The 25232-nt window shown below is 38.1% G+C and overlaps 1 protein-coding gene across 5 annotated transcripts in view; it reads right to left on the reverse strand.

Annotated features, from left to right (window-relative positions):
• Positions 1 to 6779: 6779 nt before the first annotated feature.
• The window catches only part of AZIN1 (antizyme inhibitor 1), a 30579-nt gene continuing 12126 nt past the window's right edge, over positions 6780 to 25232 (reverse strand). Inside the window, exons 3-13 of one of the 5 annotated variants that reach the window (XM_047842595.1) lie at positions 24529 to 24674; positions 19705 to 19884; positions 17275 to 17448; positions 16591 to 16763; positions 14766 to 14900; positions 13252 to 13333; positions 12790 to 12864; positions 11973 to 12135; positions 9883 to 9998; positions 9355 to 9569; positions 6780 to 9119 (exon numbers count right to left, since the gene is read on the reverse strand). In XM_047842595.1, coding sequence (XP_047698551.1) covers positions 9008 to 9119; positions 9355 to 9569; positions 9883 to 9998; positions 11973 to 12135; positions 12790 to 12864; positions 13252 to 13333; positions 14766 to 14900; positions 16591 to 16763; positions 17275 to 17448; positions 19705 to 19806 — 1347 coding nt within the window. In that variant the 5' untranslated portion in view covers positions 19807 to 19884; positions 24529 to 24674 and the 3' untranslated portion in view covers positions 6780 to 9007. Of the gene's footprint in view, positions 9120 to 9354; positions 9570 to 9882; positions 9999 to 11972; positions 12136 to 12789; positions 12865 to 13251; positions 13334 to 14765; positions 14901 to 16590; positions 16764 to 17274; positions 17449 to 19704; positions 19903 to 24528; positions 24675 to 25232 lie in introns of all 5 variants that reach the window. The other 4 variants (XM_047842594.1, XM_047842597.1, XM_047842598.1 and 1 more) reach the window with 4 other exon arrangements.

Here is a 25232-nt window from a genome sequence, read left to right on the forward strand (position 1 = left end):
TTTTCTCACACCCAGGAACACCAGCTCACATTGGGCTCAGGGGTCCAGAAGTTGTCACAGTACCTGGAAACCTGCACTTAGTTTGGGATTTACAGTGGCAAAGGCTGTTGCTTCTAGTAGTGGGGATATGGGGGAGGGTGGGGAAAGTGAGGCAGGAATGCCCCCTTCCTCCTAGCTCCTCCCCACTACAAACCCCGCTGTAGCAATGCAAAGGGTGGAAAGGCGGGAGCACACTTGAAGTTCAGAAACATGAAAGAACATTAGAACTTAATATTAAGTGAAATCAGCTTAAGCACATTGGGGGAAAAAAATGGGGTAACGTCATAGGCACTAAGCAAAAGGTAATACACGAGCGCCTTCTAGTGTGAATATCTGTCACTGCCGTCCTCCCCGTAAACTTTAAGCTGTGGTGCACCGCGTGAGATACCAGAATTTTTCCCATCAGGAAGTAGACCCGCCTGGGTCCTCATCAGAGAAAACTTGTTGAGCTTCATTACCCCTATCGCTGCGCTCTGCGTTGTAAAAAGGAAGCCAAGAAAGCCTCACTCATCACCTATAGGTGCTTTAAATTTTGTTAAACGTCTTAAAAAATTTGACTTAGATGTGATTTTCCTCTATGGCTGCTAGGAATCTCCGAGCCAAAACGGGGCCAATCTTTATCAGGACCTTACAATGATCTCTTTTGTATTAACCCCACCTTCGTTTTATCTCATTTTTAAGCCCCCCCCCCCAACGCCCCACTTCATTGCCGTTTTCCTTATCTAGTTTCTAGCTTACATGAAAAATATTTTTTTCAAATCTTTGGGAAAAGTTGGAGTCATCCGTATTTCACACAGACTCCCCGTCACCTCCCTAAACATCTTATCCAGGAGTCATCAGGAATGAGAGGGTTCAGAACCCCAGGATACATCAAGCTAAAATTCAGTGAGCAGAAACAAGGGAGACGTAATGGCTACCACATATCGAACCTTTACTATATACACTGGGCACTTTTTTAAGCACTAAATGCAAAATTCATTGAATTCTCACAATTTTTGTAGGTGGGGAAATGAAGCTCAGAGAGTTTGGGGGCAGTTTTCTATGCAGCATTAAATAACTAATATGCCCTTTTTATGGAAGAGGTAACTGAGGCTCAGAGAGGTTACATAACTCATCCAAGGGCACACAGCTAGTAAGTGGTAGAAACAAAGTTGGAATGCAATGCCCCAAATCCACATTCTCAAGCTCCACTGCTTTATGAGCTCTGTGTCAGACATCAGCCAAAGCCAGAGTGGGGGGAAGCGGGGCTCTGTTTTCGGGTCACAGGCTGGAAGAGGAACTTGCCAGCAGAGAGGGGTGGGGGCTGCGATACAGTCACCTGCAGTTTGCTTGGTACGTGATTGGGGTTGTGTGGATATTAGTGTCGTTTCCTCCTGCCCAGCCTGGCATCCTGGACGAGAGATATGGGGCACCTACAGGGTCAGACCATTTGGTCCGCCGCGTCCAAAGATCCAGCAGAAGCTGGTTTGTCTGTCAGACATTATCTAGAAGTCAGTTGAAAGAAGTCAGTTGGCTCCCTGGAAGGGAAGTGCCACGTGGGCAGGGATTTAGGGGCTATTTTGTTTACTGTTGTCCGAGTGTTAAGAATGTCTGGCCTCTAAATATCAAAAATAAATGGAAAATAAATGATCACCCGAGTGCATGAATCAGTGATGAAGTTGGACCCTCCCTCAAGCCTTGCCCTGCAGGAATCAAGCTATTTGACAGGTGATGAGGAATCTCATGGAATGGGTAACAAGATGGTTCCTAAGGCCGACTGAGGCCTGCCTGGAGAGCACAGATCCCAAACAGAATCTTCCCAAACACAAGATTGTAAAGCGGCCCAGTCATCCCATCAGACCAGTGACAGAAGCCCACTTGGCAGCCCTAAGAATGGTGGGCTGAGGGGGAGTTCCTAGGGGCAAGGAGACCAGGTAGGAACTATTGCAATAGTCCAGTGACTAAGAGACAGGAGGGAGTCAAACTGGCAAGTCTCTAGAACCAGGCGTGGTTTCTGGTGTGCCTGTTGCCCTCACCTGGGTGTCTGGGTAAGTCTGGTGCTGCGTATCCTCTGGGTCACGCAGTACGTGGAGGTGGTCAGCAGGCTGGAGCTGGGAATGGTGAGTGAGGCACAAGGAAATGGGTGAGGGCCTTCTGAGCTGCTGGTCTGGGGGCCGGGTTACGGGGAGGGAGACGTTAAAATGCTGGGAGTGAAAAGTGGCCACTCAGACTGAAGAAAACTAGTTCTTGGACAGAGTCTCACGCCCTCAGCTACAGGTGCCCTCTGGGCTAGGCCATGGAGGTCTGCACCCTGGGCTTCCCCTTCCCCTAGAGAACCATCTGGAGAGTTGCAAAGTAGCCACACCCCTTTGGTACAATTCGAACCCACCATTTCCAGGTGTACCCGAGGGCTTACCTGAGGGGTGGTCTCACTTCAGAGCATCTCTCTGGATTTTCTTCTCCGGAGTCACAGACCCCTGTAACACTCAAAGCCAGTTCACTGCACTATTGGAGGGAAAAAACGATTGGAAATGGCAGAAGTAAAATGCTGGGCCCTCAAGTGTTAATGAAGCCATACTTTTCCCAGGAGGAAACAGAGGGCTGGAATGTTGAGGTGGAAACGGAGGTGTCTGGAAGCCAGTGCCACACGGCATTAAAAGCATTTGTCAAGAGTTTTCAGGTGATTTTTAAAAACGGTCTTCTTTATACCTTTCTGTATTATTGGAATTTTTATAACAAAATCACTTCATAATGGGAAAAAACAAAGATCTCTGTAGGAAAAAAGGAAGATAGACAAGAGAAAGAAGGAAAGCTGGAGAACGTAACAGGCAACGGAAAGGGAGGGGACAGAAGAAAGGAGCAGCCACTGAGAGGAAAGGAGTGGACAGGCAGGCACACTAAGGCAGTCAGGCCAGGGTCCCAGGGTCAAGGTGTTGCCCCATTTGGATTGGCAGCATACCTGTTAATTTTGTACCCCTAAAATTCATGTTGAAGTCTTAATGCTCAGTACCTCAGAATATGACCTTACTTGGAAATAGGGTAATTGCAGATGTAATTGAAGTTAACATGAGGTCATTAGGGTGGACCCTAATCCAATGTAACTGGTGTCCTTACAAAAGGGGAAATTTGGGCACAGACGCACATACAGGGAGAATGCTAGGTGTACGTGAAAATGGCCATCTAACAAGGCAAGGAAAGAGGGAACAGATCCTTCCCTCACAGCCCTCGAAGCAACCAACACTTACCCTGACCTTGGAATTCTAGCCTCTAGGACCGAGACAATGAATGAATCTCTGTTGTTGAAGGCCCCCAATTTGTGGTACCTTGTTACGGCAGCCCTAGCAGCTGCTAGCCTTCTTAGCAGAAACTGCTTTTGACCTTAAACAGACATTAAACACGATCTAGCCTTTTTCTTTTAAGGACCGGATACTGTGATGCTCCTCCAAGGTTTCTACCAGGAGTATCAAGTGCGTCTTAAGACTCACAACTAATGGCTTAAGACTCGCAGCTAATGGCTTCGTTCTCCACTTGGAATTGGCTCACAACATTGTCCAGAGAATTGTCCTTTGCCACAGGGAACTGCTCACCCAAACTTACGTCTTGCAAAGTGCAGCCCGTAGCCAGCCAGTGACTGGCTGATACTGTGATACAAAGTCCCAGCCCCCACTTTTCAATTTGCTTTAACTCTAAAGAGCCATCCTAGCTCCAGGACTGCCTGTAGCATCAGCTGAGGCCTCCTCTGGAACTGCATCGTCACAACTTCCTCCTCTGTCCATTCCTGCCTCCCATCTCCCAAGAGCACTTCCGACCAACATTCTGCATGTGGCTGTGCATCCGGGAAGCCCAATCGAAGACAATGACACAGGTTTATCAAGTATTAGGCTCAAATCTCTGCTCTGACATGTTTTAGCTGTAAAAATCTCAGGCTAATTCCTTAACCTATTTGGGTATCCCAGATTTCTTCAAATGCGAAATCAAGGAAGTTAGAGAGAAACCCTTAGGACACTTGGAGCTTCTCATTTGTGTCATACAATAGTGTCCCGAGGCTGTTGAGATGTTGGTCCTTACACAGCTTAAGCCTAGGCTTTTAGCTCCAATGTCCCTTTTTAATCTTCTCGATTGCCACAAAACTGCCGTCACTCAAGAGTAGGGTTGCTGATAGCTAAGGCTTGAGCCTGATCCTTTAGTATTGGTACTTTTCAACCCTACTCCCTCCTGGGAGGTATTTTGAAACCGCTTTGTCCCAAGGTGATTGGTTTTATTAGGGATCAATGTTAAGATAATATTGCACGGACAAAGTGTTGTGCTCTGAACCCCACATTTTTCCCAAGGGCCCATGGTACAATTTCAGTGCAATCATTTTTTTTTTTTTTTTTTTGAGAGAAAGAGAGCACAAGCAGGGGAGGGGCTGACAGAGACGGAGACACAGAATCCAAAGCAGGCTCCAGACTGAGCGGTCAGCACAAAGCCCAACGCAGGGCACCAACTTTGGACTGGTGAGATCAAGACCTGAGCCAAAGGGGGACGCTTAACCGACTTAACCCAGGTGCCCCTCAGTGTAAACATGTTTAAGTAAGAATGTCAAGTTAGAGCAAAAATGTACCTAAAAGGGAGGGGGCAATCGTGTCATGCTATTTGTGAATATTTTCCTCCTCAATATGAATTTATGTCCAGCTCTACACCCTAATGCCCCCCCCCCTTCAGTCTATTCTCAACCCAGTTCTTATTGGGGCAACATGAGATATAACACATTCATAAACATTTTTAAATGCTTTTCTTTTGGCAACCACTAAAGTTCTCCCTCTCCCAGCAAACTCTTAAAGTGTATTACATCTTTTTTTGAGAGAGAAAATCCAAGCAGGGTCCACAGACAGCACAGACCACAGCACGGGGCTCAATGTCACCATCCGGAGATCATGACCTCAGCCAAAATCAAGAGTCGGAAGACCAACTGACTGAGCCACCCAGGCGCCCCAAGTGTGTTGCATCCTTGTAGAATTAGAGTAAACTGAACTTGGAAAGTGCTCTTGCTTCATTGCTGTTGATTACTTAAAAGGAAAAATATGAGTAGGGTTAAGTCATGAAGAATTCAGGGACAGTCTCCTGGATAAAAGATACTGCACCCTTAGCTTGGAAATTAAAAAGTTGCCAAAGTGAAAAATAGACTTGGAATATGGAGCGGAGAAGACCTCCTAGAAAGCAATTTGAGACACCAAGTGGATGGGAGGAAATCAATAAAATCCAGAGAAATTAAAATTCCTAACCTTTAGTCATAGGTCTTCTGCATACTACTGCTAAAAATCGAGGTGGTGTCAAAGTTGTAGATATGTTGAATCTGAATAATATCCTACTAGCTTACTACAAGATTTTCTTTTGCACTCCTACAAAATCTTTCGGCGGGGGGGAACACCAATGCACAATCAGGTCATCGGTCAACTGTAGATTCTTTTTAACTTCCCATAGTTAATACAGTAGTAATCTTCTCACTAGGCCATCAACTGCACAGGTTTTAACAGGCATAAGCAGTGTTATGGTACAATCAGGATTAGAAACACCATTTACCAATGAATATGCATCTGAAATTAAAGTCAAGATAGGTCAAGGGATTCAGAAGTTAAGAGATGGTTCTTACCTGCTCCAAGACAACACACAAAATGAGCGTGTTGGGTAGATTAAACCTTCTACTCATTGCCGTTAAAAAAAAAGAGTTTGCCATTTTCAACAGATAAACATAAATCCTTCCACTGTGCAACACTGGACAGAGTGCCTGTAGCAGTTCTGTCTTCCCCTATCTACACTGCATTCTAGGTGAAGATAAAAAACTGTGATTAAGATACATGTAACACCCACAATCTGTAGTAAGCAAAGGAAAAACAAAGTCCTTCAGTAAAGAGTAGGCACTGCTACTTTTCAAGTTAATTTGCCCAAATTGATGATCATACGTTACCAGAATTTCTTCAAACTTAAAATGCTTTCCTATTTCTATACTTTTGAAACCCCATCCTGAATTAGCAACAGACCTAGGGGAAAAAAATCTAATCCAAACCATCCTTAACAAATTTGATTGCAATCCCAGCAGAGTAAAAAGGCTTCAGAAATTCATACTTTTGCTATCAAAAGACCAGAACAAGGTTTTTTTTTTTTTGTTTTTTTTTTTTAAATTCCTAGGCTAGGTTTATTCTCATTATGAAAGCCTCAATCTGCAAATAGACCATTCTTTTATTGTGCCTTCAGCATGGACAAGACAGGAATTATAAAGTATTTGTAGGATTTATTCACAACTTGAATGGGCAAGACTACGGATTTTTCTCCTCTTCTACTGTTTTAGTGAATTAAGCAAGTATTCTTGCTATATAACTGGTCAAGCTGCCAATATCAACAGTGAGAAAACACAAAGTCCCCAAAAAGGGACAAAAAGATTGAACAGTGGCTTTTTAAACACAGTATTTTCAGTGAATGTTATCAGTGCCCACATTTATTTGGAATATTTTAATTCATATAAATCAATTTCATTTAGTTTTCAGTTTAAAATTATTAAAAGGCTGGTGAATTAATGGATCAATCTAGAAAATGTGGCCCTGGAAACATACTCGTGCTCACGTATGTATTGAACTTTACCAAAATCTTCCATGTGTAATGCCCAGCATGTTACCGGATTTGCTACTTTATAATTAAGATTCTGAAAGAATAATTGGAAGTTTGTAATATTCAGAGTTGAAATGCAGAATTAACTCTTTCACAATAGAAGCCAAAGTAAAACATAAGGAGGAATAAAAACATTTTATCTGTGTATTCAGAATCACACACAAATTACCTTTACAGTTCAATTTACTATATAGAAATCATTTGGGTTTTATATTTTCAGTTAAATTCTGAACTGAGATTACAATATTGTTTAAAAAAAAAGATTGTTACATTAATTCAGTACTTTTTAGCAAACCAAATTGAAATACATTAGTTCAAACCTCAGATTTTATGGCAAACAGTCTTCAAATACAATACAGACATTTCTTAAGGTTACCATTTCATTCACATGTGATATTTGCTACTCTGAGCTGTATACATAGAACAGCTCTCCTATGAATATGGCAAAGTTGACAAGCCATGAAAACTCAAAGCTGTATACTCAAGCCAAGAACTCAAAGTTGTACCATCTTCTAAAAGGTCTGTCATTTCTGGACCACAAAGCACGACATGTAAAGAAGGTTTGGAAGAATTCCTCCTCTTTATTACGGTTAAAAAAAGTTGCATGTAGCTTGGAACTTTGCATAAAACCCCATATTATGCCTTGGTAAAGTCCAAGGGTAATTAGATGACAATGGACTGGGGTCTTAAATTTAATTAATAGAACCCATGAAATTCAAATGGGCATCAATCAAATCAAAAAATATTAAGCACCTACTGGTTTAGATTGAAATTTATTAGAGATTCATGATCAATTTCTTTCCACCTTGAAATCAAGGTGTAAAAACCAGCTATTAAGTGCATTCCAAACTTCTCCTATGTAGCACAGGTAGAATTTTCTGTCCATTGGCACCAAAGTGAAGTCACATTTCCTCTTGGGAGACAGAAATTCCACATCTGAACATAGAGTAAGTTAGGAAAAAATGACCCCTGTTGTTTATATTTTATTACTATTGTGATTCTGAGATCTAGGATTACTAATATACTAGCAGTGAACAACGTAAACGCCTGGCAACAACTGTCAGGTTAGTAACGCTAACTCCCTTCCCCCAGTCACAAGATTTTAGTATGAAAAGAATTAAAATTACTAAGCTGAATGGGAAATAACAAGGAATGGAGAGTAACTAAAACAAAGCAAACTCCTAAAGTTTGAAATCATTGCAATTGAGAAACTGAGAACAGGTGTGCTTCACCCCACCCCCTTACAACTCTGAATTTAAATAATGTTCCGTGCAAAAGAGCATCAGGTTTCTGGATATAGATGTAGCCCTTCTTTAAGTTTTAGTGCGCTGCAGACTCTTCTGCAATTTTATTTCCCTCCCCCCAAGTTTATTCAAAGTATTTAATAGAATCTTCCATTTCAGCCGAAAGATTTGTAATTCAAAGATTTACTAAGGTATTCTATGCATTCTATCTATACAGAAACACCTATTAATTATTACAATCGGTTTATGCAGAATTAACATTTTTGGTGTTAAAATTGTTAAAACATCATGCTTACTGCACATCGACTCTCCATAATGAATCTGAACTTCACAATGATTTACCAAACATTTTACTTAAATTACTAATTAAATAACTGAAAAAATGTACTGAGCCAAACTAAACTTAAATGGGCTATAAAGGAAAAACAAAAAATAAAAAAACCTTCAAAACAGTCCATATACACATCTATTTCAAAACTACCTTTGCTAGCTAGCCCCTTTCCCAAAGTTTTAGCCTGAAAAAACAGTAAAATCTACACAAAATTTTATTGCAATATACAAGGGTTACATTAGGTCAAATACAACAAATACTATGATGCAATTTTACATTTATTAAACTACAGTTCAAAGCACAAATTTACACATTCTAAATACACTAAACGTATCTAATGAAGTCACACTGGTCTTCCACTGACATTTGATATATCTGGGTGAAAGACATTAACTTTACAAGACTTTTTAACATGAATCCTTAGTATAAAAACTGTGTACTTGTATGTAAACGATTTAATGGGGAACCCAATTAATGGGCTTCCATCTCCACTAAGTCATCCATTTTGTTGCATATTTTATTTTAAATGCTTAAGGGGTAGGACAAACTGGTTAAGTTTAAATCTGGATACATTATCTAAATCTCCCAATTACCCCCCAATGAATTATAGATGAAAGCTGATTTTGTCTGGTCCCAAACAGCTATTACTAATAGATTTTGTTTCCAAGAGAATTAACAGAGTAAGATTGTTTGCATTTGTTTCACACTGGAATGTAGACCAGACAAGCTTAACCTGCAACTTCAGATCTAAAGAAGCATTGATGCCTGTTTAAGCTTCAGAGGAAAAGCCATCTTCTTGGCTCAGCTGAATGCAAGAAGGCACAAAGAAGAAGTTCTTCATCATTGTGTCTGAAGTAATTCCAGCATCCTGCATCTCATACCTAACATTAAAAAAAAAAAAAGTGTAATTCTAAATTTAAGCACAAAGACCACACTACCACATAACAAATGGACAAGACTATAAATATAACTAGTCTTCCAATAATCCTTAACAGAGGGAGGGGCACTTTGCTATTTATTGCTTGTTAGGCATTTGTTACAGAATTAAAATCATTAGCAAACATCTTATGTCATCTCAAATATCCAATCAGCTTTAAAATGAAAACAATACCTTACCAATCATTGAATGACATCATGTAGTAAATCGCTGGCCTCTGAAAATCATTAAAAGCAGATGGTTCATGGAGAGAATCTGCTCCCATGTTATCAAAGATAAGCCAATCTCCCACATTCAGCTCAGGAAGAAGACAGTTTTCCACAATTTGATCAAGCTCATCACAGGATGGACCCCAAAGGCTGCTTGTAAACAGAGGCTCATCTTCCTTGTATTTCTGTAGGAAAAGGTTTTATTTCTTCATTAATTTTTACTCGTGTTCATGCAGGTAATGAATCCGAGGGAGGATGAGAGCATTTTTCACTGAGTCAGACCCAATGCACCTATGAAAGGCAGGCCTGGAGCCAGGGGCACTGGTGCTCCTTCTTAACTCCATCTAAGGAGGGCGACTCCTCAAAAAAGGGCAACATTTCCCATCCTAAAGTATATCTCCAAAACTTGGGACGCATCTTTAAAAAAAGGGGGGGGGGGGGGGGGCTCAGTTTATAAGCTGCCAAATAAGCAGCTCTGGTATTTGTAATAAAACTTGCCTTGTGAACCTCTGGAATGGTATTTAAGTCCTCAGACAGTTTACTTGCAAAAGAACCATAAACACCATCATTCATATAATACATGAAGGCTGGTTCATCACTTCCGGTTTTTTCTACTGAAATAAAGCAGAAAAAACAAAGATGAATTTATACTGAAATTTCTAATAGAGTTACTATGCAAGGCATAGCAAACAGACTGAATATTTATAGACCAGACTTACAGCTTTCACATTTCCCAAATATTTAATTAAAAAAAATATACTGACATACTTTAAAGCTGTTAGCCTCAAAAACTGAAAAGACATTTCATACAGGAAGATAACCAATACACATGAAAAAAGTTCCCTACAGAAGTTACCAGGTAAATGCAAATTAAAACTACAATGAGCCATCACCACCACATACCTATTGAATGGAGAAAACTAAAAAGTGACAATAGTGAAAACATCCATGAAAGCGGGGAAACAATCAGAACTTGCACATATATACCACCAGGAGGATAAAATACCACTGAAATCTTCGGAAACATCTACTCTGTGACCTGGCAATTCTATTCTTAGTCATTTCCCCCAATGAAATGAAAAATGTCCATAAGACTTACACAAGATTGTTAAGTTTTACTCATAACAGCCCCCAACTGGAAACAACCAGTTGTTATTGTTATTCACTGCCAAGGAGAATGAATAAATTGCATATTCACAGTGGAATATTAGTACTGAACGTGAAAAAAAATTATTCAGACACTATACTGAGCTGTCCTAAAATATATGCCAGAGGATTCCATTTATATGAAGTTTGAGGATAGCCCAAACTAATATATGGTGGAAAAACCATCAGAATGGTGGCTATCTGGCAAAGGAACAAAACTGGAGGGAAATTCTAGGATATGAAATTTATGTTTTTATAGGGATGTCAATATATGCCTTCATTATTTGTCAGATAGTGTATTTAAGACTGTACTCACTGAATAAAAAGGACATGTCAGAAGTAGTGAACACAATCAATACTCTTCTTGGTTTTTAAAATACCACTCTCCATTAAAATGAATTGGAGCTCTTTGGAGAAATGGCCAACTCCAGGTCTGAGGCAGGGTAAGAAGAGCTTGGAACATCTTGATGTACCAGAAAGTAAAGAAGCACTCAGGAAATGATGGGGGCATGTCAAAAGGACTCAAATTTTGGGCAGTAAATAATGAAAAGTAGTAGATTACATAACCTATTGAATAAGTACCTAGGAGTCTAAACTAATATAAATAGGTAGGAAGGTAGAAAGAGAAAGCTATTCTTAAACTGAATAATGAAGTAAAAATATGAAGAGAAAAAGGTTATTTACAATGATCTTTCCAATTCATTATGAAGAAAACTCACTTGATACCATCTTAACCAAGTGATCAAAATGTAAAGTTCCTTGTATCCTTGCAGCTCTTCAAGTTTGAAATTTTTAAAAGACTATTTATAGAAAAAAACTTATTCCCGTTAACTTAAGGAAAAAAACTATAGGAATAAGTCTTCTTAATGTTCAACAGTCCTTTCTACATTTTTTAAAGTAGTATTTGTCAGGAAGACAGACTGACTAGTGCCTTTCTGTTGGTTTGACAAGAGAGAGTAAGACTGTTGGCCCTTGTTATGAAAGAAAGCATAAAGTACATTGTCCTCCATGAGTAAAAGTTCCATGACAAGAGACATTACAATAAAACACCGGTTCTTAACAGGATAGGAGAATCAATCAGCTGGGGAAGCTTACCTAAAATATGCTTATCAAAACACCAGAACCAAGAGTTAGATTCAGGAGGTCCTTCACAACATATAAACGTCCATGTCCTACAGTATTTTACACTTGACAAGTATCTGATCATTTCAATTCATTTGTAGATGAATTGATCTAACAGAAACCAAACTATAAGGGGGCACCTGGGTGGCTCAGTTGGTTAAACGTCCAACTTGGGCTCAAGTCATGATCTCACTGTTTGTGATTTTGAGCCCTGCATCCAGCTGTCAACATAGAACCTGCTTTGGATCTTCTGACCCCCACCTCTGCCCCTCCCCTGCTCACACTCTCTCAAAAATGGGGAGGGGGAAAAAAAAACTTACCTCCAGAGGAAAATTTATCATTTTCAACAACTTTCTTTGCAATGATATTAACTGCAAGTGTAAATGCAGAAGACACATAGTAGCTTCCGGGTTCTGAAATTATCTTAATGCCAGATCCTTCAGGAAAGTAGACATCCAACAAAGGGCTGATAACATGATTAACCTATAAATTTTAAACCCCACATTATGATTTCAATATTGAATTAGATAATTCATCACACAGTCATGTTCTATAATCTAACCCTAGCAAATCAGTTTCTAAATATTATAGCATGAGGGATGGAGGGGAGAGCAAGAAGGTGAATAGTAACGTACATCTAGATAAAACAGCTTAAACTATCCAAATGATAAATTCATTTGTGCCATCAAGTATCCCTAAGGGCAGACACGCAACTGTACACAAATTTTTTGTAAATAAGTTATGTTAGAGTTCACAGAATTTTATTAAGCTTTTCAAAGTTAGCTAGGTCTTCTCATTGTCTCTTTATCTTAGAATCAAATTAAAAATTTTTAAAAAATATTTGTTAGAGCATGCGAGCGAGAGCAGGGGAGGGGCAGAGAGAGGGAGACCCAGAATCCGAAGCAGCTCTAGGCTCTGAAACTGACATGGGGCTCCAACTCACAGACCATGAGATCATGACCTGAGCCAAAGTCGGATGCTTAACCAACTGAGCCAGCCAGATACCCCAGAATCACTTTTAAACAGATAGTACAGTACAGGGTTTATTTCCTGCCATTGTTAAACTCTAGTCTATATCTACCATTTTAGTAAAGAATGAGATTATTCCAGCACGTCCATCCACTGAACAAAGTTTACCTCTTCCAACTGAAATTTAGATCCTGTGAAGCCTCCACCAATGTCTAACATGTTCATTGTGAAGCCAAATTCTCCCTAGAGATAGGAAAAAATACTTCAAATGCTTATCCAAATTGTTATGGCTACAAGGACATTTCAAACACCCCTTCCCAAGGAGGTAAATAAGATCTGTTATAATCTTTAGTATAGCAAGTGCTTTGGTCTCTATTAACCGAAGAAGGTTTACTCAATGGTATATGTATACAGTACAGTCTTCCTGAGGTCTGTCCTGGCTTGTAGTCATATGCAAATAAATTACTATTTCATCCCTTTACCTAGTTAAAAAATGTGACTGTATGGAACTGATTATAAAAAATGATGCAAATGTTTCAAGTATATGAGGGTACTTCAGAGGTAGTAAAAACACTGCCTTAAATAACACCCTGGCTTAAAACATCGAAATAACGTAAGGAAACAACTTACAGCCATGTCAAACACACATCGAGCATCAGACAGAGCATGTACATATACTTGAGATTCTTTGCAAGTACTTGAAACATGAAATCTGGAAGAAAGAGAGTAGTAAATTTAAAGCAACAGCACATCTTAGAGGTCCTTCCTGTCATTCTTTTTCAGTTCTCATTTACCAGACGTAACATTACCAAATATTTAAAGAACTGGAAGCACACGCCTCTAATTATCCAAGTTACAATAGCAGTGTTTTTTTGTTTGGTTGATTTTTTTTGTTTGTTTTTTAAGAAAAGGCAATGTATGGATAACACTGTAATTTTACAAAGAATTTAACAATGAGCTGTCAGGCTTCATAACTATCAGAAAGGGACAGGCTTTTATGTATATGAAGCATCAAGCACCACTAATAAAACTGGGTCACAAAATCTTTAATTTGAATGTACAATTTTATCTGACAAAATATAAAAACGTGTCTATTGTAAAATACAAAGGTACTGGGTGGCTCAGTCGGTTGAGCGACCGACTTTAGGTCATGATCTTGCGGTTTGTGGGCTTGAGCCCCGCATCGGGCTCTGTGCTGACAGCTCAGAGCCTGGAGCCTGCTTCGGATTCTGTGTCTCCTTCTCTCTTTCTGCCCCTCCCCCACTCATGCTCTGTCTCTGTCTCAGAAATAAACATAAAAAAAAATTTAAATACAAATGTACATCAATTCAGCTGAGTAGTACTAACACTTGTTAATGCTACTTATTAAGAGAAACTTAGAGACTCGTAACAGAATACTTAAGACTATGGCAGTGGTTACACGAATCTGTTAAAATTCATAAAAAGTCAATTCCAAAAAGTCAATTTTACTGAATGTTACCTTAAAAAACAGAAATACGAAAACCCTCAAATCGGTCAATATTGTTACCTAAGGCAGAATTAAACTTAACAGTGGTGACTTTTTATCCATCTTTATGAACAACTTAAAAACCAAGACTTTGCACTGCAGTGAGACTAACAATGGACTGGCAACTCAAAAAACGTGGAGCTCTGTGCTCCAAATTTGACCCAGACCATAGTTCTGACATCATGATCAAATCATTAAATCTCTTTGGGCCTCAGTTTCTACACACATAAAAATCAAGAAAAGTGGAACAATGTCTGATTTATTGGAGTGGCCAAGAGATTAAGATGAAAAGGAAAAAAATTTAAAGATGGGAAAAAAAAATAAAAGCACACAACTCGAATGAATGCCATCCTGGTATTCATTAGAATTCTAGTACATCCTCTCCCTTCAATTTAAAGAAGGGGGGGGTTTAAATTACTAATTGAATTTTTATTTACTATTTTATCTCCCAGGGAAGGGGAAGGTATAGGCACAAAATTACATGAAGGATAAAGCATATTTAGTTGTTTTTCCTAGACTAAGGGAAAAAAAATACATTAAACTGAAAGTTGAATCTATTAGAGTTCGTACAAAAAGTCTTAAAATAAATCAGAAAGACAAAGATTTATCACCATAAAATGAAATTTAAAACACTCACTTAACCCCAATAATTTGGACATCAAGTTCCTTAGCACATTCCAAGAGATGCCTACAGTTCTTCAGGGTAGTGCCAAACTTCATGTTACCCTCTTCGCCTCCAATATTATCTTCTGTTGCAATATGTAGTAAGACCCTAAGAGAAGGGGAAGATGATTGGGGCAGAGTTGGTTTACATCATCATCAGCACATGTGAAGCCTGAAGATTGTAGAAGTATGTTGATTATGTTGCCAGTGCTCCCAAATCCAGCGACGGTTGAATCAGTGAACCTAATGAAAAACAATCCTGTACAGAGAAAAAACTAGCCATTAGGGCCTAAAGCATGAAGCTCACAAGGACGGGAATTTGGAAAATGCAGGAAGTTAAGACTCTGTTGTAGCAGCAAGAGTCAGTTGGGCTCTGTAATGAAAGACGACATTACTTTCAAATGAAGTCCATCAGTCCATAAAACCACCTAGAAAGACTAAATTGAACAGCAATGCCATCATTGTCTTTCGGATGAAAATATCAGGGCTTTAAATGTTTCAAATTTCCTAAATTGTTCTAGCTACCTAAATTTCCACCACTTATTCTGAGAACTCCTATTAATCTCATACATCTTACCAGAAAATTGGCAAACTTGGGAGTTATTTAAGCATCTAAAACAGTAGCCTTTTAAATACTGATTCAACTCTATTTGGTATTTCCTTCCAAATCATGACAACCAAGACAAAATGATCAAGACTGTCTCAGGAGACACACAGTAATTACAAACTACTAAAACCCAAAATATACAAATGCTGTTTGTAAAACTGTTTTCCCAAAGAAGTCCTGATGAGTGACTGATGATCAGAGGGGCCAAGTCTGATAAAAGCAAAATTATTCTTCCTATAGGTATAAATAATCAGCTCTATCAAAAATATAACATCCACTTTACAATTAACAAGGTAAACATCCCTAATCACTGCTGTCTTTAAAAGATCACAGAACAGAAAGATTTTTTGAGAGAGACAAGTGGTTCACTAGAATTTTCCCCAAAAGGCCTTTATTCAAAGTTTTTTAGAGTAATCAATCCTGTCAGGACACCTAAGAGTACCATTGAAGTCAATAAGAAAATTATAAATATACAACAAAAATATGGATATGATACACATTTTCAGGAACACAATGCATTAAAAACCAGCAATTTTGTATTAATACACTATACTTTTAGTATATCCTAAGGTCTTCTTGACGTACCAGTTCATGACAAGATTAAATCTGCTTTTTGCTTTTAAAAAGTACACATTTTAATTTAAAAAATCTTGAGATGCATGCAGGAACAAGTACAAAAAAAAAAAAGTAAACTTCCTATGCAAAAAGAGTGGGCCTTAGAAAAGAAACCCCTTGAATCTACAGAGTAGGCTCCTAAGACACTGTCACTAAGGACAACCATTTAAGAACTACAGCTAAAGGCAGATTAAACCCTGAGCTAACCAGGAAAAAAAGCTGACCAACACATATCCTGTTCCCAGCATGACAACTAGTAGGGTTGATATGATTATGCAAATAGGCTGTGGCCCTCATTTTATTATCCCAAGAACCCCATTTTCTTCCTCGAGTTCAAGATTACAAATTCATATTCCAAACTGCCCTTATCTCCTCCCAACTCTACAAGAAGGATCAGAAATAGGTAGCCAATAAGATGCTATCAGCATTTTCGATATAGGAACTTATTAAATAAGTTAAAAAAATAATTACAATACAAATCACTACCCTACTAAGCATTGCCTTTTCCCAGGCCAAAGACAAACCCAAACCCTAAAGAGTAAGATAAATATTCCCATGTACTTAGTTTTACACTTACTTGGCATTTGGGTGATTACGTGCAATTTTCTTCAATTCAACTTCATTGTCACATGTCATGATGTTCACTCCAATTTTTGCTGCATACTTTATTTGAGACACTTGTTTGCAAGGACTTATGTAAATGATGTTTTCTGGAGATACACCCAATTCTTGCACTAAAGCCATTTCAGTCTATAAAAATATATTTTAAATAGTGTCATCTAAAAAGCAAAATTTCTATTACCCCTTTTCATTCAATTACCACTTTATAACTTTTATTTTTTGGCTAAATTTAAATCATATTAAGTTAAATTGGGATTGCATAAAGTCACAGTTCTTATTCTGGTAACACTACTCTGTGTTAAAAATCCTTTTAAAAGCTATAATTACCACCAGAGAAATCTGGTTTAGAATTATTTTGCTGTTATCAGAAGTAATGGTCTAGCTCTAGCCTAAGAATGAAGAACAAATAAAAAGTTGTTGACAAAAGATAAAGCTTTTCAAAATCTCATCTCACTGAAACTTTCCTTTCATTGGTACACTTGAAAAGTTTGTAAATTTCCATCAGGCTGCAAATTTACACAAGAGTTTAAAAACATCCAAAAGAGAAACTTCCTTGCAATTTTTCTAACTGCTGTAACCAAAAGTTAAAGTGAGTTCTAAAATGTTGCAGTTCAGTGACAAAATAATGAAAAATACTCACTTTACTGGAACAAGCAAATCCAGTTCCAAGAGCTGCCAAAATCTCAAGTACAGCTGGAGTGGAGTTGCACTTTACTGTGTAGAATGGCTTTATCTGAGCCACTACATTCTGCCACTGACTGTGTTTCTTCACAATCTTTCCAAGATCTCCCACAAAAAATGCATTTTTCCCTGTCTATTATGATCACACACAAAAAAGAGAAAATAATAAAGGAACCATTGAAAACAGAGTACCAAAAGTAGTAAAGAACTCCCTTTTCCTCCATAAAGGAGCGAAAATACACATTTACACACACTACTATACTTAAGGCTTAAGAGTAATTAAAGCTAAATAGAGCAAATACAGGAGAATCCAAATACCTTTTTCTTTTTAAAACTTGACTTTTTGCTGTGCTATGCTGCCATATAACATATTCTCTTCTTTGCTTTTTCTAAAAAACTGTATCAATTGTAGTGACTTTCTACTTTACAACTGCCTCAGTTTGGGGGAGTAAAGGAGAAGAAAACCACCTGTTTCCTTCCATGCTTTTTTCCTACAGACTGTTTAAAACTACTCTGGTAGTTCAGGACCTGATTTCCTAATACAGTGAGTAGAATCAGGAATGCTAACCAAAATAAGCTATGTATCTCCATTATAAACTGCACGTAAAGACAGGATGGTAAAACAAGAAAGCAAGGACACTAGGAACCGATCTTTAAGGTGACAAAGCTGGTAGTCTGTATACAGAGGTGGCAAAATTATATTTAAAAAAAAATACAGAAGTACACTAAATACCAGCTGAACTGGAATAAGGATATTCTTCCTTCAAAACTAAGAAAACAGATTTTAATTAGGGATCTGGGGAAATCTGTAATAATTTTAACATGGCTACTCTAGGGTAAGAGAAATGACTGTGACATGTCAGGCAGAGAGAGCATAAATTATTCAATGTTACATGGCAGACCAAATAATCTTATTTAGAATACACAACTATTGTTTGAAAAGCCAAGACAATATTACTGTTTTCTATTCCTTAATACACATTTGAAAATGTACATTATTGGAAAATACTGATCAGGATATAGACATGATTGGAAATTAAGGTTTTTGCATAGCAGATATGGGACAGTTGTACTCAAATTACTCCATTCTTTCAAGATATACCATCCCTAACGTTCTAGAGACAGAAAATTTATTTTTACTTTAATATGGAAAAAACAAATAAGGCAATTATTATGGCGACCAGCAAACTGGGATTAAAAAACAACAAGATTTTCAGCTGTAACCACCCTTGAACCATACAATTAGATGACACTGCTAGGAAAGAAGAGGGCTGTAGACTAACCCTCACTAAATGTGGGATAATTCAACATTGTGGGACAAGAATGAATGAAAGGAATATTTCGAAGATCATTGACCCACAAAGAATGTTGCAAAAGTTAGAGGACTAAGAGAAAGGTCAGCATACTTCCACGAGGAGGTTCCTAATGACCTAAGAGAAGGAACTGCAGAATGGCATGGCTATACAATTGACTGAACAGTATGACAAGTGTCACTTTTTTCCCCAAAATTTTGATGCCAGGGGAAAGAGATTTGCTGAGGTGTGGGGAGACTGGAGCACACGTGTAAAGGTCAACAAACGTACTTTGGTATCCTATTACTGAACACCAATAACGTGAAAATCTTTCAATAAATTTGGGGAAATGGGATATTAGCTCCAACAAATTTTATTAGCAAGGCAATAAAGATAGTTCTATTAGTAAGTACATAACAAAAATAATCTTAAGTAGCAATGAATATGAGTCAATAGAAGCTGACATCTGGCGCCAGAGAGTAAACATTTCAGTGTAAGTTACCAAATTCTTAGCCAACGTACACGACCAAAATTATATTAAATATAAATTAAAATCTACTCAAGCATATAGTTGAGAAAAAAGGAGTAAAAAGCCACAGTGATTAGGAGGAACATAATCAAGAAAATAGACCATACAAGAGCTGGGCACAGCAGAGAAAGATTAAATTAGAAAGGCACTTGTTTAAAAAAATTTTTTTTTAATGTTTTATTTTGAGACAATGTGAGAGACAGAGTGCAAGCAGCGGAGGGGCAGACAGAGGGAGGCACAGAATCTGAAGCGGGCTCCAGGGTCTGAGCTATCAGCCCAGAGCCCGACGCCGGGCTCAAACTCATGAACTGTGAGATCATGACCTGAGCAAAGTCGGATGCTTAACCGACTAAGCCACTCAGGCACCCCAGAAAGCCACTTGTTTTAATCTGGGCTACGAAGAAAACCTCATCACTACGCAAGGGAAGTGGGAGTGTCAGACATCCTGGAAAAGCGAACATCTGAAAAAAGTACTTTTATCAGATTAACATCTTAGAAATAGAGCAATGTTTTAGAATTCAAAAATTTGTAAACACTGAATTTGAGAAATGTGAAACGGCACACTTACCAGGGTGTGCTCATAAACATAATTATCAATCACATTCCCAAGGTTTGTTCCTTCATCCAACAGGCCAACGGAGTAGTTTGCATCGTCAATAAATCCTTTCATCTCAGCCGTATTCCACAAAGCCGAAAGTCATAAACCAGGAAAAACAAGAGACGGGCCACCAAGCCTTATGTCTGGGTCCTTAGAATATGCAACAAACTGTCAAAATAGAAGTTATTTCAAAGTCTGTATTATTTCACTATTAACCTTATAATGTAGGGGATGTCAATGAAAGCATGCTAAGTGCCTAAATTAGTGAGGAATCTGTATCACTTAACACTTGCAGAAACACTGGATCATTCACTATCTTTTAATGCCCATTTTATAGTGAGTGTGTATTTTATACATTTAAAAACCAAGCTCAGTATGACATAGTTTAAGATAAGCCATATATGTGCAATTTATCACCAGTATGGTCACCTTATTGACGTGGAGTTGCAGACCCAGCCTGTATTATTTCTTGTTTTATCGTTCTTCCATAACACAATTTTCAGTGAAAGCACATCCTCATTTTAAGTAAAGAAAGCTAGATAAATATTATCTGCAGCCAAGAAATTAAAATACTAGCCTAAGCTTCAATATACTGCCAATCACCTCCCAGTGTGTTAGCAGGTAACTGTAGATAAAGGTCTTCTAAATTCTACAGGAGGGGAAAAATGAAGTAACAGAAATGGATAGAAGTGGTAGAGAGTCACTTTAGTGGACAATCTGTAGCTTTGATACAGACTGTCTAGGTCTCACCTCAAGCTCAAATGGTACTGGCTACATCAGGTTAGCAATGTAATTCTGAGTTAAGCTAACTTAGAGAAATAGAAGTCAGAAAGATCTGGTCGTGGCTATGTCATTTAATAGCTATTTGATCCTAGGTCAACTTCTCTCAACTTCAGTTAATTATCTTAACTACTTCCTCAAAAGGTTGCTGTAAAAAAAAAAAAAAAAAAGAAAGAAAGAAAGAAAAGAAAAAGTATAGCATATGAATACAAAAAAATCCCCAAACACTTGTTTAAACGTGTTGATTCAGAATAGAGCTAAAATTAAGTTGCCAATTGCCAGTAACACAAAAATGCCATCACAATTTAAAACTAGGCACAAGCTAGGCACCTGGTATATCCTAGACCATTTACTAAGAGCTCTAAAGGCTGACTAAATCCAACATTTCTCTTAGCAAAGAAATCTTTCCCCTCCCTACCCCAGATCACCCATTCTCCTCAGGGCAGCATATACTGACATAAAAGTTTATCTTTGCTGAATTCACTGGTCGTTAAAGGTTACTTTAGGCAAGCATTTAACATAAACAAAAAGTCCATTAGCAAAACAAGTCTTCCAGACAGGATACTACTCCATTGTCTGGTACTGACTTCTGGTTACATTAGGAATGGACACAGACCAGCTATTGGCAACCTATTTCAAAACTTGCACAGCCTTTCCCATGTCCTTGATTCTCCCAATGCTATTCTTTGTGCCAGTGTTCACTTTCTGTGATGGCCCTCATCCTAAGGTATACTCCATTTCAATGGTTCCCAAAGTGCATTTTTGAATGCACCAGAACAAACTCATCAGTAGACCATAACATTAGATTCCATGAAATAAGTTTTTTAAACTTTTAAAACATCTTCATCTCCAAGAAGTCAACCACATTCAGTTTAGCTCATCAAATCTCCTTCATGCAACAGCAGAAACAGAAAAGTTGAGAATATTTTTATTTTAACGAAGTAATTAACTTAGGCATATCTACATTAGACTTAATACTTATGCAGTAAAGTCACATTGTAGCCTGGACACTCTCTAAAGGTTGTTATACCAGCAATGATGTAAACCTGTGCCCAGGAAGCAGACATTTTAGGCCTGAGGATACATATTTATTTTAAACAACCTAACTCCAGTTACAGTAACAATTTAGGGGGCTATTCATCTATGCACTAAGGGAAATAGAAACAATAAAAGCTACTTTTTAAAAAAGATCAAAGGTAAGTATAAGAAAGAGTACAGCAGAAACCTTCAGTTTAGCATCAAAAATCTTTTTGGTCCAACAGCTTTCACTTAATTCTATTAATAATGAAAAAAAAGATCTTCAGTCTAATTTTTCAGTTCATGAAACTCCTAAGTCTGTATGTACTATTTACCTGGGAACTTTAAGTTAGGAATTATGGACCTCTACAGGCAACTGCTGCCACATGCAAAAGTCGTTTACAGCCACAATGATATGTACCTCAATTTCCTATAGCTGCAGTCCTTACAGAAAGGGTGATTTTCCTCTAGTAGTAGGATCCTCAGTACTTACAAAAACATCCATCTTACCTGCTGAATGCCTACATTCTTAACAGCAAAGATGTTATGGCAGTGTGCCAAGCACTGTTGTAAGTACTTTATCTATACAATTAGATCTCTAACCCTTAAAAAAAACCGTAATAATGGTACTGCCCACATTTTAGAGGTTAAGACACTGAGGCACAAAACAATTAGCTCCAGAGATGCTGACGATCAAATTATGTTTAAAAGGAAAAAAGTCTCTCCAGCACCCCTAGAAAATACAGGATTGCTTTTTTGGATCTCCAACTTACATACAGCATAAAAAACATCCTATTACACTTATTCATAGCCTTTTAGCCTCTATGACGAGTCTCTAGATTTTAACCTTGCTGTTCTTCTGTATCTTTGGTCTAATTCTCAGGCAAACCCCAAATTTGAAATTATTTTTCCTTTTTTATCCATCATATCAACAGTTTACATGAAACGACGTGCACCCATTTTGACAAACATATATTATCTGTGTAACCACTAACCATAAAGGTAAGTTCCCTCGTGTCCCTTTTGCAGTAAATCCCCAAATCCCCTTCAGGTAACCATTGAGCTCTTTCTGTCACTATAGATCAGACTTTTGTAGAAGTGAAATAATTTTAAAACTAAAACAGTTGACAAGTAATGAATAACATGAACCAAAATACTGGACTGCTCTAAAGGATACAATGCTTGTGGAATGGCTGTATTATTATCATTGAAATCGAACTCTCACTTCAAAAGTAACCCTAGTGTTCATTCACCAATCCCTAGTTGATTCACAAAAGGACTCAGAAGGAAAAATAAAATTCATTTGCTATACTGGCTGTACTTAATGAAAGAATTAAGGGACTAACACACCTAAACCACTAAAATAGATGTAGTACATGTAATATTTGATTTCCTTATTTACACTGAGCACTGCAATAAAATTGTTAGGCCGACACTAATAAAACCTATACATAAAAGATAGTGAGCATAAGTGAGCTCTATCTCTTCTTATATGGTCCCTGAAGGTTTTGATACCTCTATATTTCCTAGCTCAGAATAGGTGCTCACAAACAGATGGGACAAAGGACTTCACAACTCTTAAGAATGGGGAGTTCTTAAACTTAGGGTTGGCTTGTGACAGCAATGAATTCCTTCAACTTCCAAGTGTGTTGAAAAAGATGGTCCAGTCCATCTTTCACCTTCTCGAAAGGAGCCCAAAACTTGATACAATAGTGACCCACATGTAAATGCAAAGCTCAAATGTCAGTTACCGTTACAAGCTGAAAGTTAACACGCAGGAAAAACTAATTCTGCTATAGAATCTGCAAAAGATAAAGGCCTTCAGAAGAGAGGTTTTCTAACACATCTTAAGCCGACAAACCCTTTGTTCACATGAAATGTCACCTGGAAACCCAGTATTTCCAACAACTGAAAAGGCTGAAGCAGGGGATTATGGGTAGGCTGATCTTCTTTCCTACCTCTAATAATTGTGCCCCTCTCTCCCTGAAAGAGTCCTAAAAGTAGTTCATAATCCTACCTCCAGAAGCCTTTGACTAATTTTCTTAACATGTTAGCAAAAAATATTTAAAGCTCCACTACCTCAAAAAGGTTTATGTTCTACATTTCTGCCTTAGAGCACTAAAGAAATACTTTGCTAGTTTCCCAAAAAGCATTTGAAGTTACTTGGTAACAATACATTAAACCAAAAATCTATGACACATACAGTATGTTCTATGGACCCAGAATGAAAATAAGTGTGTATGTGTTGTGGGTGAGCAGAGTTTGTATTGTATGCCAGATCACCAAGTTAATCCACCTTAATTTTAAACACCACAGGGAATTTCCAGACACCTCTCCATTAAGAATGGACTCAAACCCAGGTAATGCCAAACTTCCCCCCAATGCTCTAATCCTAGGTATAATTTCCAACAGACATTGCACCATTTTTTATGGCTTATAAATAAAAAATGGGACTGACTTACTGGCTCCAACACATTATGACCCACTATATACTATGGTCTGGTGCTGCTAGACATTGAAGTATTTACATTAAACTTCAAAAAATCTACCCTATATAGATCTTAGATTCTCTTCAACTGGAGCAAATTCATTTTCCATAAAAGCTCTCAAGTTTATTTCATCAACAGATACTAGGAAGTATTCTCTACTTCAAGCCTTTAAGCCATGTTCACAACCAAACACCTTATCAATATATGGTGAAAGCAAACTGTTTATTACAGTAGCACAACGGCTGTAATCACAATACTACTTCTGTAAGGAATTTCCTCTTGGATAGCATAGCTGGGAAGAAAAAAATGTTTAACATTCCTTATTTACACCTTGGTGTTTTCTGGTAATACATCTTTTAATGAAGAGCTGCCAAAGAAACAAAAGGCTCCAAAGAACTGCACACAGCTCCCTGGAGCCTTCCATGAGGCCGCTGAGTCCTCATGTCCATTGAGAGGGTAGCGCCAAGAGAAGTGGCTGCAGCAGCTGGGCACTTGCCTTGTTACACACCTGCTACAAAGGCTTCTATAGTTGATTGTACTTCAGAAGAAACTGATACATCTCTCAAATAATCACAAGATAATTCTGGCAGCAACAGCCCACTTGACACCAAGCTGGATGAATATGAGTCTTGGATTTCTGAAGTGAAGACCTCCCTGGAAGTAGAACAGGGAGAGCTGAAAGGCTGAGAGTACGGTTTCAGAGACATGTAAGCAGGAAACCCAACCTTAATATATCAACCACTTTTCTAAAAGGACTTTTTACTCATTAAAAAAATGAGAACTTGAGACATTTTGAAACTACTACTGTAAAGAAGCCAAAGAGCACCTTTTTTTTTTTTTTTTACATAGTCAATTGATGACTTAAAACTCAGCTAACAGCTTAAAAAGACACAATGCTGTCAAGGTCACCTCTGTATCCTACCGCTGATAGAAATGTTACTTACCACACAGAATACCTTTAGAAATAACTGGGCAGGAGAGTATTAGAAGAGGATTCTAAAGGATGACTTTGGCACTATAGATGGGAGGCCTGGAGTAGGTTCAAACCACCAAAAACAGTGCCAAGAAGCTATATACTGGAAATGGTAGGAAGTTCCAATAAACTGTGCAAAGGCAATATGGATTTTTGCCATACTGGACCAAAAATAAGTGATGGAGAATAACAATAACCTACACAGAGTACTTAGGATAATCAGGACAGAGTATGCTTTT

The sequence above is a fragment of the Prionailurus viverrinus genome, chromosome F2 (genome assembly GCF_022837055.1).
Source record: "Prionailurus viverrinus isolate Anna chromosome F2, UM_Priviv_1.0, whole genome shotgun sequence".
Taxonomy (NCBI): Eukaryota; Metazoa; Chordata; class Mammalia; order Carnivora; family Felidae; genus Prionailurus; species Prionailurus viverrinus.